The 15,295-nt window shown below is 38.5% G+C and overlaps 1 protein-coding gene across 1 annotated transcript in view; it reads left to right on the top strand.

Annotated features, from left to right (window-relative positions):
- Positions 1-15,295, top strand: part of ints7 (integrator complex subunit 7) — a 46,460-nt gene that overhangs the window by 2,926 nt on the left and 28,239 nt on the right. Inside the window, exons 2-10 of the mRNA XM_061986989.2 lie at positions 166-295; positions 357-503; positions 577-714; positions 5,376-5,422; positions 5,519-5,718; positions 10,932-11,054; positions 11,120-11,237; positions 11,328-11,462; positions 13,387-13,484. Coding sequence (XP_061842973.2) covers positions 166-295; positions 357-503; positions 577-714; positions 5,376-5,422; positions 5,519-5,718; positions 10,932-11,054; positions 11,120-11,237; positions 11,328-11,462; positions 13,387-13,484 — 1,136 coding nt within the window. The remainder of the gene's footprint in view (positions 1-165; positions 296-356; positions 504-576; positions 715-5,375; positions 5,423-5,518; positions 5,719-10,931; positions 11,055-11,119; positions 11,238-11,327; positions 11,463-13,386; positions 13,485-15,295) is intronic.

Raw genomic sequence — 15,295 nt, 5'->3', positions numbered from 1 at the left:
GATGGGATGGATGGGATATATATGTATAGTCTGTACTTTGCCTGTATGTCTTTGTGGTGTACAGCCCTTTGTTCTTCAACTGTGGTTGTTTATAAAGGGCTTCATTTATAAAGTTGCTATGGTATGATAATGTTGTTTGACTCGTAAAATGTGCTCCCAATGCAGGCCTGCGGTCGGGAAAGCCCGGGGAGCAGTGTGAGGCTGTGGTTCTCTTCCCAAAGCTCTTCCTCAAGTACCCTTTCCCCATCCTTATTAACTCTGCCTTCCTGAAACTGGCAGACATCTTCAGACTTGGGTATGGTTGTGCTTTAAGAAGTGGAAGGCAAACTGAAATAAGCTGGTTTCTCTGATTTCAGGAATAACTTTCTTCGCCTCTGCGTACTTAAAGTCACGCAGCAGAGTGAGAAACACCTGGAAAAGATCCTGAACGTGGATGAATTTGTCAAAAGGGTGTTTTCTGTCATCCATAGCAATGACCCGGTGGCCCGAGCCATCACTCTTAGGTAGCTTACCTTGCAAAATGTAGATCATTACCTTGGTTCGCTGTCTTTTAACTGCACCGACCCCTCTCTCCAGGATGCTCGGCAGCTTGGCTTCTATCATCCCGGAGAGGAAAAACGCCCATCACAGTATTCGGCAAAGTCTCGACTCACATGACAACGTGGAAGTGGAAGCCGCTATATTTGCTGCAGCCAGTTTTTCTGCACAGTCCAAGTAAGGCCGTACTGTAGGAAACACAGTAACAGTGGAACCTCTGGTGTTTGAAGCAATATTTGAAGATTCTTAACTGTCTTGCAAGTGTAAAAGGAAGTTTAGTACTGGTAGTACACTCAAAGTTCGATATAACACGGTCTAATATAACACAAAGTACTATGTAATGTGATCGTGCCATGGACCCCAAATTTTCGCCCGATGTTGCCAGCTCTCCTAGTCCTTTGTGTACGTTCTTGTTGCTACGAGTGCCTGAGCTCACGCGCCTCTTTCTTTTATTAGGGTCTCCACCTGCTGCTGCCACTAATCAACCCCCTTTATACTAAACCCAAAACCAGGGAAGTTGGCACGTTGTGTAATTCGTAAATAAAAACAGAATACAATGATTTGCAAATCCTTTTCAGCTTATATTCAATTGAACAGACTGCAAAGACAAGATATTTAATATTTGAACTGAGAAACTTGATTTGTTTTTGCAAATAATCATTAACTTAGAATTTAATGGCAGCAACACATTGCAAAAATGTTGGCACAGGGGCATTTTTACCACTGTGTTACATGGCCTTTCCTTTTAACAACACTCAGTAAACATTTGGGAGACCAATTTTTGAAGCTTTTCAGGTGGAATTCTTTCCCATTCTTGCTTGATGTTCAGCTTAAGTTGTTCAACAGTCCGGGGGTCTCCGTTGTGGTATTTTACGCTTAATACTGCACCACACATTTTCAATAGGAGACAAGTCTGGACTACAGGCAGGCCAGTCTAGTACCCGCACTCTTTTACTACGAAGCCACGCTGTTGTAACACGTGGCTTGGCATTGTCTTGCTGAAATAAGCAGGGGCGTCCATGAAAAAGACAGTGCTTAGATGGCAGCATATGTTGTTCCAAAACCTGTATGTACCTTTCAGCATTAATGGTGCCTTCACAGATGTGTAAGTTACCCATGCCTTAGGCACTAATACACCCCCATACCATCACACATGCTGGCTTTTCAACTTTGCGCCTAGAACAATCCGGATGGTTCTTCTCCTCTTTGTTCCGGAGGACACCACGTCCACAGTTTCCAAAAACAATTTCAAATGTGGCCTCGTCAGACCACAGAACACTTTTCCACTTTGCATCAGTCCATCTTAGATGAGCACGGGCCCAGCGAAGCCGGCGGAATTTCTGGGTGTTGTTGATAAATGGCTTTTGCTTTGAATAGTAGAGTTTTAAATCACACTTACACATGTAGCGACAAACTGTAGTTACTGACAGTGGTTTTCTGAAGTGTTCCTGAGCCCATGTGGTGATATCCTTTACACACTGATGTCGCTTTTTGATGTGGTACCGCCTGAGGGATCGAAGGTCACGGGCATTCAATGTTAGGTGCAGTGATTTCTCCAGATTTTCTGAACCTTTTGATGATATTACCGACCTTAGATGGTGAAATCCCTAAATTCCTTGCAATAGCTCGTTGAGAAATATTGTTCTTAAACTGTTCGACAATTTGCTCACGCATTTGTTTACAAAGTGGTGACCCTCGCCCCATCCTTGTTTCATGGAAGCAGCTTTTATACCCAATCATGGCACCCACCTGTTCCCAATTAGCCTGTTCACCTGTGGGATGTTCCAAATAAGTGTTTAATGAGCATTTCTCAACTTTATCAGTCTTTTTTGCCACTTTTGTCAGCTTTTTTGAAACATGTTGCAGGCATCAAATTCCAAATGAGCTAATATTTGCAAAAAATACCGGTTTTCCAGTTGGAAAGTTAAGTATCTTGTTTTTGCAGTCTATTCAATTGAATAGAGGTTGAAAAGGATTTGCAAATCATTGTATTCTGTTTTTATTTACCATTTACACAACGTGCCAAGTTCATTGCTTTTGGGGTTTATATGTCCATGTCACTCTGCCTGTCCTTGCAGGATTTTTGTTCTCTCTATGCAAGAGTCATCGCTGCACTTAAGTTTCCCTTTAAGACCCTTTAAGTTTCAGTTAGCTTCACGCTAGGCCACAGGTCGGCAACCTTCAGCATACAAAAAGCCATTTAAGCCCATTTCCCACCAAATAAAACCCAGCGAGAGCCGCAAACTCTGTTTGATCCCTAAAATGATGATAACACCTCTTATAGCTTCATTACACTTATGCTATAGCAGTGGTTCTTAACCTGGGTTCGATGGAACCTTAGGGGTTCGGTGAGTCGGGTTCAGGGGTTCGGCGGAGGTCAAGACACACCCGACTCATCGTGTAAATAAAAACTTCTCTCTATCGGCGTATTACGGATACGGCAACAGCAGATGTCAGACTGATTTGCAGGTGTGTAATTTGTTGTGAGTTTATGCACTGTGTTGGTTTTGTTGTTTGAACAAGGTGATGTTCATGCACCCTTCATTTTGTGCACCAGTAAAAAAACATGGTAACACTTTAGTATGGGGAACATATTCACCATTAATTAGTTGCTTATTAACATGCAAATTAGTAACATATTGGCTCTTAACTAGTCATTATTAAGTACTTATTAATGCCTTATTCGGCATGGCCTTATTATAACCCTAACCCTCTAACCCTAACCCTAACCCTCTAACCCTAACCCTAACCAAATAACTCTAAATTAAGTCTTTGTTACTTAGAATATGTTCCCCTAGTGTCCAAATAACTCTAAATTAAGTCTTTGTTACTTAGAATATGTTCCCTTAGTGTCCAAATAACTCTAAATTAAGTCTTTGTTACTTAGAATATGTTCCCCTAGTGTCCAAAAAACTCTAAATTAAGTCTTTGTTACTTAGAATATGTTCCCCTAGTGTCCAAATAACTCTAAATTAAGTCTTTGTTACTTAGAATATGTTCCCCTAGTGTCCAAATAACTCTAAATTAAGTGTTTGTTACTTAGAATATGTTCTCCTAGTGTCCAAATAACTCTAAATTAAGTCTTGTTACTTAGAATAAGTTCCCCATACTGAAGTGTTACCAAAAACATATAACTTTGTCTTGAATTTGAAAAAAAACAACATTTTATTTTTCACTAAAGAAGGGTTCGGTGAATGTGCATTTGGAACTGGTGGGGTTCGGTACATCCAACAAGGTTAAGAACCACTGTGCTATAGCATTTATGAATTTAAACACGAGACAGAAAACGACTCACATTTTATTATTTGATGTAACGAAGAAATTCACCAAATTATTTTGAACTCTAGCAAAAAATACACTGGTCCTTCCCTTATTAATGAATGTATAAAAACAATCAACTCGCTCCAGTATTCAGAAGGCATACACCTGCCGAATATTTGCCTCAACTTCATCACTTGAGCATGTAAACAAATGTGTCCATGAAGCATTAAAGGCCTACTGAAGTTTATATATCAATGATGATATATAAACTTCTTGCTTACTAAAGTGCAATTTTAAATTTCGCGCGAAATATCCTGCTGAAAACGTCTCGGTATGATGACGTCAGCGCGTGACGTCGCGGATTGTGGAGGACATTTTGGGACAGCATGGTGGCCAGCTATTAAGTCGTCTGTTTTCATCGCAAAATTCCACAGTATTCTGGACATCTGTGTTGGTGAATCTTTTGCAATTTGTTCAATGAACAATGGAGACAGCAAAGAAGAAAGCTGTAGGTGGGAAGCGGTGTATTGCGGCCGACTGCAGCAACACAAACACAGCCGGTGTTTCATTGTTTACATTCCCGGAAGATGACAATCAAGCTTTACCATTGGCCTGTGGAGAACTGGGACAACAGAGACTCTTACCAGGAGGACTTTGAGTTGGATGCGCAGACATGGTACCGTGAGTACGCATGCAGCTGCGGCTTCCAAACATTTGATCGCTTGCCCGTACGTGCGTGCCGCTATGTGCATGTCACGTACGTAACTTTGGGGACTTTGGGGAAATATATGTGCTGTATGAACTTTGGGGAGGTGAACGGTACTTTGGGCTGTGGGATTGAGTGTGTTGCGCAGGTGTTTGAGTTGTATTGGCGGGTTATATGGACGGGAGGGGGGAGGTGTTTGTTATGCGGGATTAATTTGTGGCATATTAAATATAAGCCTGGTTGTGTTGTGGCTAATAGAGTATATATATGTCTTGTGTTTATTTACTGTTTTAGTCATTCCCAGCTGAATATCAGGTCCCACCCGCCTCTCACAGCATCTTCCCTATCTGAATCGCTCCCACTGCCCTCTAGTCCTTCACTCTCACTTTTCTCATCCACAAATCTTTCATCCTCGCTCAAATTAATGGGGAAATCGTTGCTTTCTCGGTCCGAATCGCTCTCGCTGCTGGTGGCCATGATTGTAAACAATGTGCAGATGTGAGGAGCTCCACAACCTGTGACGTCACGCTACTCGTCTGCTACTTCCGGTACAGGCAAGGCTTTTTTATCAGCGACCAAAAGTTGCGAACTTTATCCTCGATGTTCTCTACTAAATCATTTCAGCAAAAATATGGCAATATCGCGAAATGATCAAGTATGACACATAGAATGGACCTGCTATCCCCGTTTAAATCAGAAAATCGCATTTCAGTAGGCCTTTAAATGTTCTACAGTATTTTCATCTTGTTTCTCTTTTTTGATCTGTCCATTGCTAGCTTCCCAGGAGATGACCGCTAAAAACAATACAATTGCAAAAAGAAGTTAAACAGTGCATAACACTGCTGCTTTCCCGCTGTTTTCTTATTTTCAGAGACTTTGCCGCCGGAATTTGCAACAAAGTCAGCGAGATGATTCAAGGTAAAGAAGGCATATTTCTGAAATTGCAGCTTGCAATTTGTCTTTAAGATTTTTTGAAGTTGTTCTCCTCATCCTCCCACTTGTTCGTTGTCCCAGGTTTGGACACCCCGGTCGACCTGAAGCTGAAGTTGATCCCCATGATGCAGCACATGCATCACGACGCCAGTCTGGCATCCAGCAGCCGAGAACTCCTACAGAACCTGGTGGCCTCGTACCCGTCCACTCCTATGGTCATCGTCACTCTGCACACTTTCACCCAGCTGGCGGCCTCCTCCCTCATTGATATACCCAAGCAGGTTAGACTTAAGACAAACCTTATTGATCCACAAGGGACACACAGTAGCTCAGTTACAAAGGATGGAAAGGATAATGCAGGTATAAAGTAGACTAAAAATGTAGCAATTTAAAATATAACATATATGTAATATTTACATATTATATATACAGTAAATAATATATGTATATTATATTATATTTTTATATAATATATACAACATACTTGCCAACCCTCCCGGATTTTCCGGGAGACTCCCGAAATTCAGCGCCTCTCCCGAAAATCTCCTGAAATTCAGGCGGAGCTGGAAGCCACGCCCCCTCCAGCTCCATGCGGACCTGAGTGACGTCCGGTGCGCAACACCACGTAAATCGTTGGCCAACCAAAAAGTAACCCCAGTACGCTGTAGCCAACATTCACCAGGAGATGGCAACAGACAAACATAGATCACTATTACATTCCTCCCCTTTTAGAAATGTATAGAAGTTACTCAAAATAAATAAACAACCCACCAAAAAATGCAGCAGCTCAATTAAAAAACTGTACTTAAGCCACATTCTTTTCTTTTTTTTTTTACTACTGAACTCTTAACCCTCATTTGTAAAAAATAACATGCTTATTATACAAACAGTATTTGTACACCTTTAACACAGATTTGTATACTGTCTTCAGAGATTCAGTTTTTTTGGTGGTACTCGAAACCTTTCTGGGTACCTGCGAAAGGGTGTTCAGCATGGTTAGAAAAATAGTGACAGAGAATTGAACAAGGATGGACAATTCAATCCTTAACTCAACAATGAGTAGATGAGTGTTATGTGTGTGTATATGTGTAAATAAATGAACACTGAAATTCAAGTATTTCTTTTATTTATATATATATATATTCTATATATATATATATATATATATATATATATATATATATATACCGTATTTTCCGCACTATAAGGCGCACCTAAAAACCACAATTTTTCTCAAAAGCTGACAGTGCGCCTAATAACCCGGTGCGCTTTATTACGATTCATTTTCATAAAGTTTCGGTCTCGCAACTTCGGTAAACAGCCGCCATCTTTTTTCCCGGTAGAACAGGAAGCGCTTCTTCTTCTACGCAAGCAACCGCCAAGGAAAGCACCCGCCCCCATAGAACAGGAAGCGCTTCACCCGCCCCCGGAAGAAGAAGAAAAAACGCGCGGATATCACCGTACGTTTCATTTCCTGTTTACATCTGTAAAGACCACAAAATGGCTCCTACTACGCGACAAGGATCCGGATCATAAAAAGACGCAATCTCTCCATCCGCACACGGATTACTACCGTATTTCACAGCAACTGATATTCCTGTGAACTGCACTGTGGAACGGGAGCACGTACGGTGAATATTCGCACCACAGGGAATGAGGAGTCATCCTTCACTGTGGTTCTAGCTTGCCATGCTAACTTCCACCCATCCAAAAGAGACCTTTCCAGCCGGCGTCATCATAAAAGCTAACTCGAAGGGATGGATGGATGAAGAAAAGATGAGCGAGTGGTTAAGGGAAGTTTACGCGAAGAGGCCGGGTGGCTTTTTTCACACAGCTCCGAAGGCGAACACACCTTCACTAAGACGGGCAGATAGCGCCGGTCGACATACGCCAACATCTGCCAGTGGATCGTAAATGCCTGGGCAGATAGTTTCGGTCACAACTGTGGTCCGAGCTTTCCGGAAGGCAGGATTCACAGAACTGCTGCACAACAACAGCGACACTGACTCCCGATGACTTCTACGAGACGGAACCGGCCATTTTTGGATCCCACGCTTGCGCAACTTTTCAATTCGGACACCGAAGACGAAGAATTCGAAGGATTTACGAATGAAGAATAACTTCAGAAGGTGAGCGCTATGTTTATTTTGTGTGTTGTGACATTAACGTTCGAGCAACATTATGTTGCTATTTATTGCTCTACACCATTTTGAATTTTACTATGTTTGTGATTGCACATTTGCGTACATTTTGGGACAGAGTTGTTAGAACGCTGGTTTTCAATATATTATTAAAGTTTGACTGAACTATCTGACTGTTTTTTTGACATTCACTTTAGCGCAGCGTTTTTTTGACATTCACTTTAGCGCAGCGTAGGCGCGGCTTTTAGTCCGGGGCGGCTTATTGGTGGACAAAATTATGAAATATGTAATTCATAGAAGGTGCGGCTAATAATCCGGTGCGCCTTATAGTGCGGAAAATACGGTAATAAAATAAATATATATATATATATATAGCTAGAATTCACTGAAAGTAAAGTATTTCTTATATATATATTTATATATATATATATATATATATATATATATATATATATATGAAATACTTGACTTGGTGAATTCTAGCTGTAAATACACTCCTCTCCTCTTAGCCCCGCCCCCAACCACACCCCGACCACGCCCCCACCCCCCACCCCCCACCTCCCGAAATCGGAGGTCTCAAGGTTGGCAAGTATGATATACAATGTATAACAGATCCCAATTGCCATGTACAATATTACAGTATATGTAACAGCTGCAGCATAAAATAGAGAGCAGATCCAGCAGAAAATCTACATTATAAACAAAGAGAGGTAGCTAACATGTCAGGTGTCAGGTAATAGACAGATATCATCTATTGCTTTATGGCGATTGATTATACAACTGGATGGATTGCGGAATGAAGGAGTTCTTGAATGTAAAGGGGAACATTATCACAATTTCAGAAGGGTTAAAACCATTAAAAATCAGTTCCCAGTGGCTTATTTTATTTTTCAAAGTTTTTTTCAAAATTTTACCCATCACGCAATATCCCTAAAAAAAGCTTCAAAGTGCCTGATTTTAACCATCGTTATATACACCCGTCCATTTTCCTGTGACGTCACACAGTGATGCCAATACAAACAAACATGGCGGATAGAACAGCAAGTTTATAGCGACATTAGCTCGGGTTCAGACTCGGATTTCAGCGACTTAAGCGATTCAACAGATTACGCATGTATTGAAACGGATGGTTGTAGTGTGGAGGCAGGTAGCGAAAACGAAATTGAAGAAGAAACTGAAGCTATTGAGCCATATCGGTTTGAACCGTATGCAAGCGAAACCGACGAAAACGACACGACAGCCAGCGACACGGGAGAAAGCGAGGACGAATTCGGCGATCGCCTTCTAACCAACGATTGGTATGTGTTTGTTTGGCATTAAGGAAACTAACAACTATGAACTAGGTTTACAGCATATGAAATACATTTGGCAACAACATGCACTTTGAGAGTGCAGACAGCCCAGTTTTCATCAATTAATATATTCTGTAGACATACCCTCATCCGCTCTCTTTTCCTGGGGGTCTGGCGGCAGATTTCTTTGACTTTATCATTGGAAATGCATCTGCTTTGAGTGTCGCAGGATATCCACACATTCTTGCCATCTCTGTCGTAGCCATACTTGCCAACCTTGAGACCTCTGATTTCGGGAGGTGGGGGGCGTGGTCGGGGTGGGGCGGGGGGCGTGGTTGGGGGGCGTGGTTAAGATGTATATATATATAAGAAATACTTGACTTTCAGTGAATTCTAGCTATATATATATATATTTTTATTACATATATATATATATATATATATATATATATATATATATATATATATATATACATATATATATATATATATATATATATATATAAATAAAAGAAATACTTGAATTTCAGTGTTCATTTATTTACACGTATACACACACATAACACTCATCTACTCATTGTTGAGTTAAGGGTTGAATTGTCCATCCTTGTTCTATTCTCTGTCACTATTTCAGAACACACACATTATACAAATATACATTATAAAATCAATAAGAAAATGGGAGCTCTAATTTGGGAGTCTGAATTAGGATCAGAAGTTCCTATATAAACATTGCGCACTCACGTCGCCTTTTTGTATTGATTACTGCAGCTGTGCAGCTGTGATTCATTCACAAATACAAACTACAACTCACAAACCCTTTAGAGTTAGGCTCCACCATCAGAATGTGTACTTAAACTTATAAAGATCACATGGATATTATTCAGTGAGTTGATTCACCAAAACTAACCTGTTATACAGGAGGAAAAAGCACACAGGACGTTTCAATTGTTCACAGACTGGTCGCGCTCATTAGAATGAGAAGACACTTCCGGTCTGCAGGTGATAGCATTCAATTGGGAAGAAACGCCCTACTGCCCCCCTACTGACCAATGTGAATACTGATAAATGTGTAATGACAGCTCCAAAAAAGAATTCAAACCACAAAATAAAATAAATAAATCAACACAAAAATGTGACACATTATGGGTGGGTCACATATGCATGTACAGTAGATGGCAGTATTGTCCTGTTTAAAAGTGTCACAACATTGCTGTTTACGGCAGACGAACTGCTTTACGGTAGACGAAAACTTGACTGCTGTTGTTGTGTGTTGTTGCCGCGCTGGGAGGACGTTAATGAAACTGCCTAACAATAAACCCACATAAGATACCAAGAACTCGCCCTCCATCATTAGCTGTTTATATTGTGGGAAAGCGGACGTGTGAACAGGCTGTCAACACGTCACTCAGGTCCGCATGGAGCTGGAGGGGGCGTGGTTGAGAAAATGGCGTTGTGACGTCATCGCTCCGAGAGCGAATAATAGAAAGGCGTTTAATTCGCCAAAATTCACCCATCAGAAATCGGTTAAAAAAATATATGGTCTTTTTTCTGCAACATCAAGGTATATATTGACGCTTACATAGGTCTGGTGATAATGTTTCCCTTTAACACCGAAGCTGAAGAAGCCTGTTAGAGTATGAGCTCCGCTGTCCCTCAATTGTCTGGTGGAGTGGGTGGGCAGGATTGTCCATGATGGCCAGCAGTTTGTCCAGTGTCCTCCTGTGCCTCACTGACACAAACGCCTCCAACTGCGTGCCAATAGTTTGGCCGGCTTTCCGGATTAGTTTGTCTATCCGGTTTAAGTCCCTTTTGCTGGTGCTGCTCCCCCAACAAACCACTGCAAAGTACAGGGCTCTGGCCACATCAGACTGAAAAAAAATCTCCAACAGCTTGCTGCACACATTAAAGGACCTAAGCTTTCTCAGGAAAAATAGTCTGCTCATGCCCTTCTTGTATACAGCTTTGCTGTAGTCCTTCCTTTCAGGTTGTGCCTGAAAGCCCAAAGATGCGTGTTTAATCTTAAAGATACTGCCTTATAACATGTAAATGTCCTAATAGTTGCAGCTCCTCCTTCAATATCTGAAGGATGACCCACGGAAAGCTGTCAAGAGACTCGCAATCAACGATTTAAAGCTCCTGGCGAAAAAGGCTCCTCATCTTTGGATTCGAGAAAACACTCAGGTATGAGAAGACAATCGTGAGAAAAGACAGTTTCTCTTTCATCTGATTGGTTTTTCTACTTGCAGATCCTGTGTGAGTGTGCACTGAACAGCCCTTACATTAGTTTGAAGCTGGGAATGTTAGCCGTGCTGTCGACTCTCTCTGAAACAATTGCAATAAAGCAGTACCTGACTCATACCTCAGGTAGAATTGATGTTTTATTCTCTTTAAATTGAAGATTAATCGACATTTGACGACTCTAACTCTGCCTGGAATCAATTTAATTACATGTAGGCAGCACCTCCTCCACTCCCAGCCTTACCGACCTGGTGAAATTGGCACAGGAATGTTGTTACCATAGCAACCTGGCTGTCGCTGCTCATGGCATTATAGTGCTCTCCAATATTGTCATTTCCTGTCCAGAAAAAGGTAAGTCATCTGCTTGGAGTAATTTCCATCTCATACGATATTACAAGTGTGTCAACATCTTTTTTTTTTCCCTGGTAAAATATGACTTTTCTTCTGGTAAATGTTTTTATCTAGTAAAATAAGACTTGTTTAGTTAATTTTTTTGTTTAAAAAAAAAAAAAATCAAATTTTTTTCTGGTAAATTGCTGATTTTTTTCCCTTGCAATTTTATTGATTTGTTTTCCCGTTTAAAAACGTTTTCTAATTAAAAAAATATTTTTCTAATACTTTTTGTTGGTAAAAAATTTTTATGCAAAATATGTTTTTCTAATAAAATAAAACATTTTTGTTGGCAAAATATGATCCTGTTTCTTAGTAAAATACATATATTTTATTTTACATACCGGTATTACACCAACCTATACTTTATAATTTGGTTTTTTTTTTCTGGTTAAAACAAGTTTTTTTCTGGTAAAAAAAAAGAATCTCTGGTATTTTATTTTCTGGTAAAAACATTTTTTCCTAATTAAAAAAGTATTTTTCTAGTTAAACAAGTGTTTTTGAAAATATACTATATGTATTTTTAATAAAATAAAAATGTTCTTGGTAAAATATAATTATTTTCTGGTATGTTTTTTCTAGTAAAATAGGACTATATATATATATATATATATATATATATATATATATATATATATATATATATATATATATATATATATATATATATATATATATATATATATATATATATATATATAATTTTTATTTTACATATTCCACCAACCTATATTTTCCTAGTACATTTGTGATTTTTTTTTCTGGCAAATAATATATATTTTCTGGCAAAAAAAGTAAATACATTTTTCTTGGCAAAATATGACCCTGTTTCTTAGTAAAATACATATATTTTATTTTACATATCACACCAACCTATACTTTATAATCTTTTTTTTTTTTCTGGTTAAAACAAGTTTTTTCTGGTAAAAAAAAGAATCTGGTATTTTATTTTCTGGTAAAAACATTTTTTCCTAATTAAAAAAGTATTTTTCTAGTTAAACAAGTGTTTTTGAAAATATACTATATGTATTTTTAATAAAATAAAAATGTTCTCGGTAAAATATAATTTTTTTCTGGTATGTTTTTTCTAGTAAAATAGGACAATATATATATATATATATATATATATATATATATATATGTATATATATATATATATATATATATATATATATAATATATATGATTTTTATTTTACATATTACACCAACCTATATTTTCCTAGTACATTTGTGATTTTTTTTTCTGGCAAATAATTTATAATTTCTGGCAAAAAAATTGAATACATTTTTCTTGGCAAAATATGATCCTGTTTCTTAGTAAAATACATATATTTTATTTTACATATTACACCAACCTATACTTTATAATTTGTTTGTTTTTTCTGGTTAAAACAAGTTTTTTTCTGGTAAAAAAAAGAATCTGGTATTTTATTTTCTGGTAAAAACATTTTTTCCTAATTAAAAAAGTATTTTTCTAGTTAAACAAGTGTTTTTGAAAATATACTATATGTATTTTTAATAAAATAAAAATGTTCTTGGTAAAATATAATTTTTTTCTGGTATGTTTTTTCTAGTAAAATAGGACAATTTGTTTGTCATATATATATATATATATATATATATATATATGATTTTTATTTTACATATTACACCAACCTATATTTTCCTAGTACATTTGTGATTTTTTTTCTGGCAAATAATATATATTTCTGGCAAAACAATTAAATACATTTTTGAAAAAAATCCTAGTGAGATTAGATAGTTTTTCTTGTATTATGCCTTTTTTAGTAAAATATGACATTTTTTCTAGTAAAATATATATATTTTTAAACAAATATTCATATTACACCAACTTATATTTGCGGATGTCTGCATATCTTCAGATGTCGCCCACCTGGAGCAGGATACATTGTTGGGGGTGGAGTCCCTGCTGATGCTTTGCAGTCAAGACAGTAGTGCCAGTGCCCAGGCTACACTCAAAGTAAGACACTGCTACAGTATATGCCAAGGTCTTGCTTTGCTGAACATACATGACATAAAGTTGGTTGGTTTTCTTGAAGAGCATCATTTTTAAACTTGGGCCAACGTCTAACTCAGGGGTTGGCAACCCAAAATGTTGAAAGAGCCATATTGGACCAAAAATACAAACATAAACTCTGTCTGGAGCCTCCAACGAATAAAAGCCTTGTATTCTGTAGTGTAAGTGTTATAATGAAGGCAACACATGACGTAAGTGTCTATATTAGCCTACTATCAAAATAACTGTGTGTCACAGGCTGACGCAAATCTTCGTTGACAGAAATGTTGACAGTAATTTACACATTTTTACAACATTGGAAAACATTAGTAAAACAAAGGCTTCTCAGAGGGTGAGATAACTCCTGGCATAAGAGGGCCAAAGGTATAAATGTGTGTGTCCAAGTTAAAGGAAACAGCAGGCTGTCTTCTTCTAATGGATTTATTACAATATTTGCAAGTTTGGTAACGTTTGCTGTGGTACTATCAGAAATGCAGCTAATGTTACACATAATGTGTCACGTTCAAATACGGAGGACATCTATTAAACAACACAAAAGGCAAGGAATCAAACAGAGACAGAATTCAATTTGGACTCAATATTGAGGAGAGACATGGCCACTGCACTCTCTGTACAGTCCTGCACCACGCTCTGACGAAGAAGGTTTTTGTCTCCTCTTTTATTTAGATGTTCAATGTTCACGCACCAACACATGTCACAGCAGGAATGGGAAGTATGTAAAACAGTCATTGTTTTCGGTCACATTGAAGACCAAGAAGAGGATGTCTCGGGCTTGGACTCTTCCTGGATCCAGCTGGGGCAGGTGTTGGAGGACAATGGATAACCCCTCCCGTCTCCTGACCACAGTTGCTTCAAGAGGGCAGCGGGTCGTAAATAGCGTTGACCTCGGTTACCAAATAGTTGGAAGAGAGTTTGTGAAATACTTCAAAGAGAGTTCGTTTAACACTTCAAAGAGAGTTCCTCTGGAAGTTGAGCAGATCCTGCCATCTGTCCGTGTTGAAATCACAGTGGAGTTTCACGAGCCTTCTTCCTCTTGTTAGGCCTCGAAAGACAGCCTTCATCTTCTTATCAGGAACATAATGTAATACAACGTTTCTTTTGTGATAACTTACAAACAATTATTCCAACATAATGTGTCATGAGACATGCAAATATAAATTAAATACACAGAGGACATAAGTAAAGGAAATTAAATGAGCTCAAATATACCAACAAACGTGGCATAATGATGCAATATGTACATACAGCTAGTCTAGATAGCACGTTAGCGTCGATTAGCTTGCAATCATGCAGTGACCAAATATGCCTGATTAGCACTACACACAAGTCAATAACTTCAACAAAGCACACCTTTCATGCACAGCATAAAAAGTTTGGTGGACAAAATGAGACAAAGAAGGAGTGGCATAAAACACGTCTTTCTGGGGCAGTGTTGTAGAAAGTTGTACTTGTAATCAAACTACGGCGAGTTCAAAGACCGCTGAAATTAGGACAAAACGGCGCTCGCCAAATACTCTCATCAGTAAAGCATGGTTAATATAAGCAGTGGGATTTCTATTAGTTAGGAAGGTTTGTGTCATTTTTGTCCTTCTAAAGAAACCATTTTTAAAACCAAAATTGTATGCATTTTTTTTTTAAACTCCAGGGAGTCACTATGTCGGCGCTAAAGAGCCGCATGCTGTCTAACTCCACACAAATCATGGCGTTTGAAAAAAATTACATTACAGGCTAAGAAGCCTGAAAAAGCCGCTGCA

Source organism: Nerophis lumbriciformis, linkage group LG26 (genome assembly GCF_033978685.3).
Source record: "Nerophis lumbriciformis linkage group LG26, RoL_Nlum_v2.1, whole genome shotgun sequence".
NCBI classification, from domain to species: Eukaryota; Metazoa; Chordata; class Actinopteri; order Syngnathiformes; family Syngnathidae; genus Nerophis; species Nerophis lumbriciformis.
Note: the sequence above shows the minus strand (reverse complement) of the source record. Positions and strands in the feature narration are given on the sequence as shown.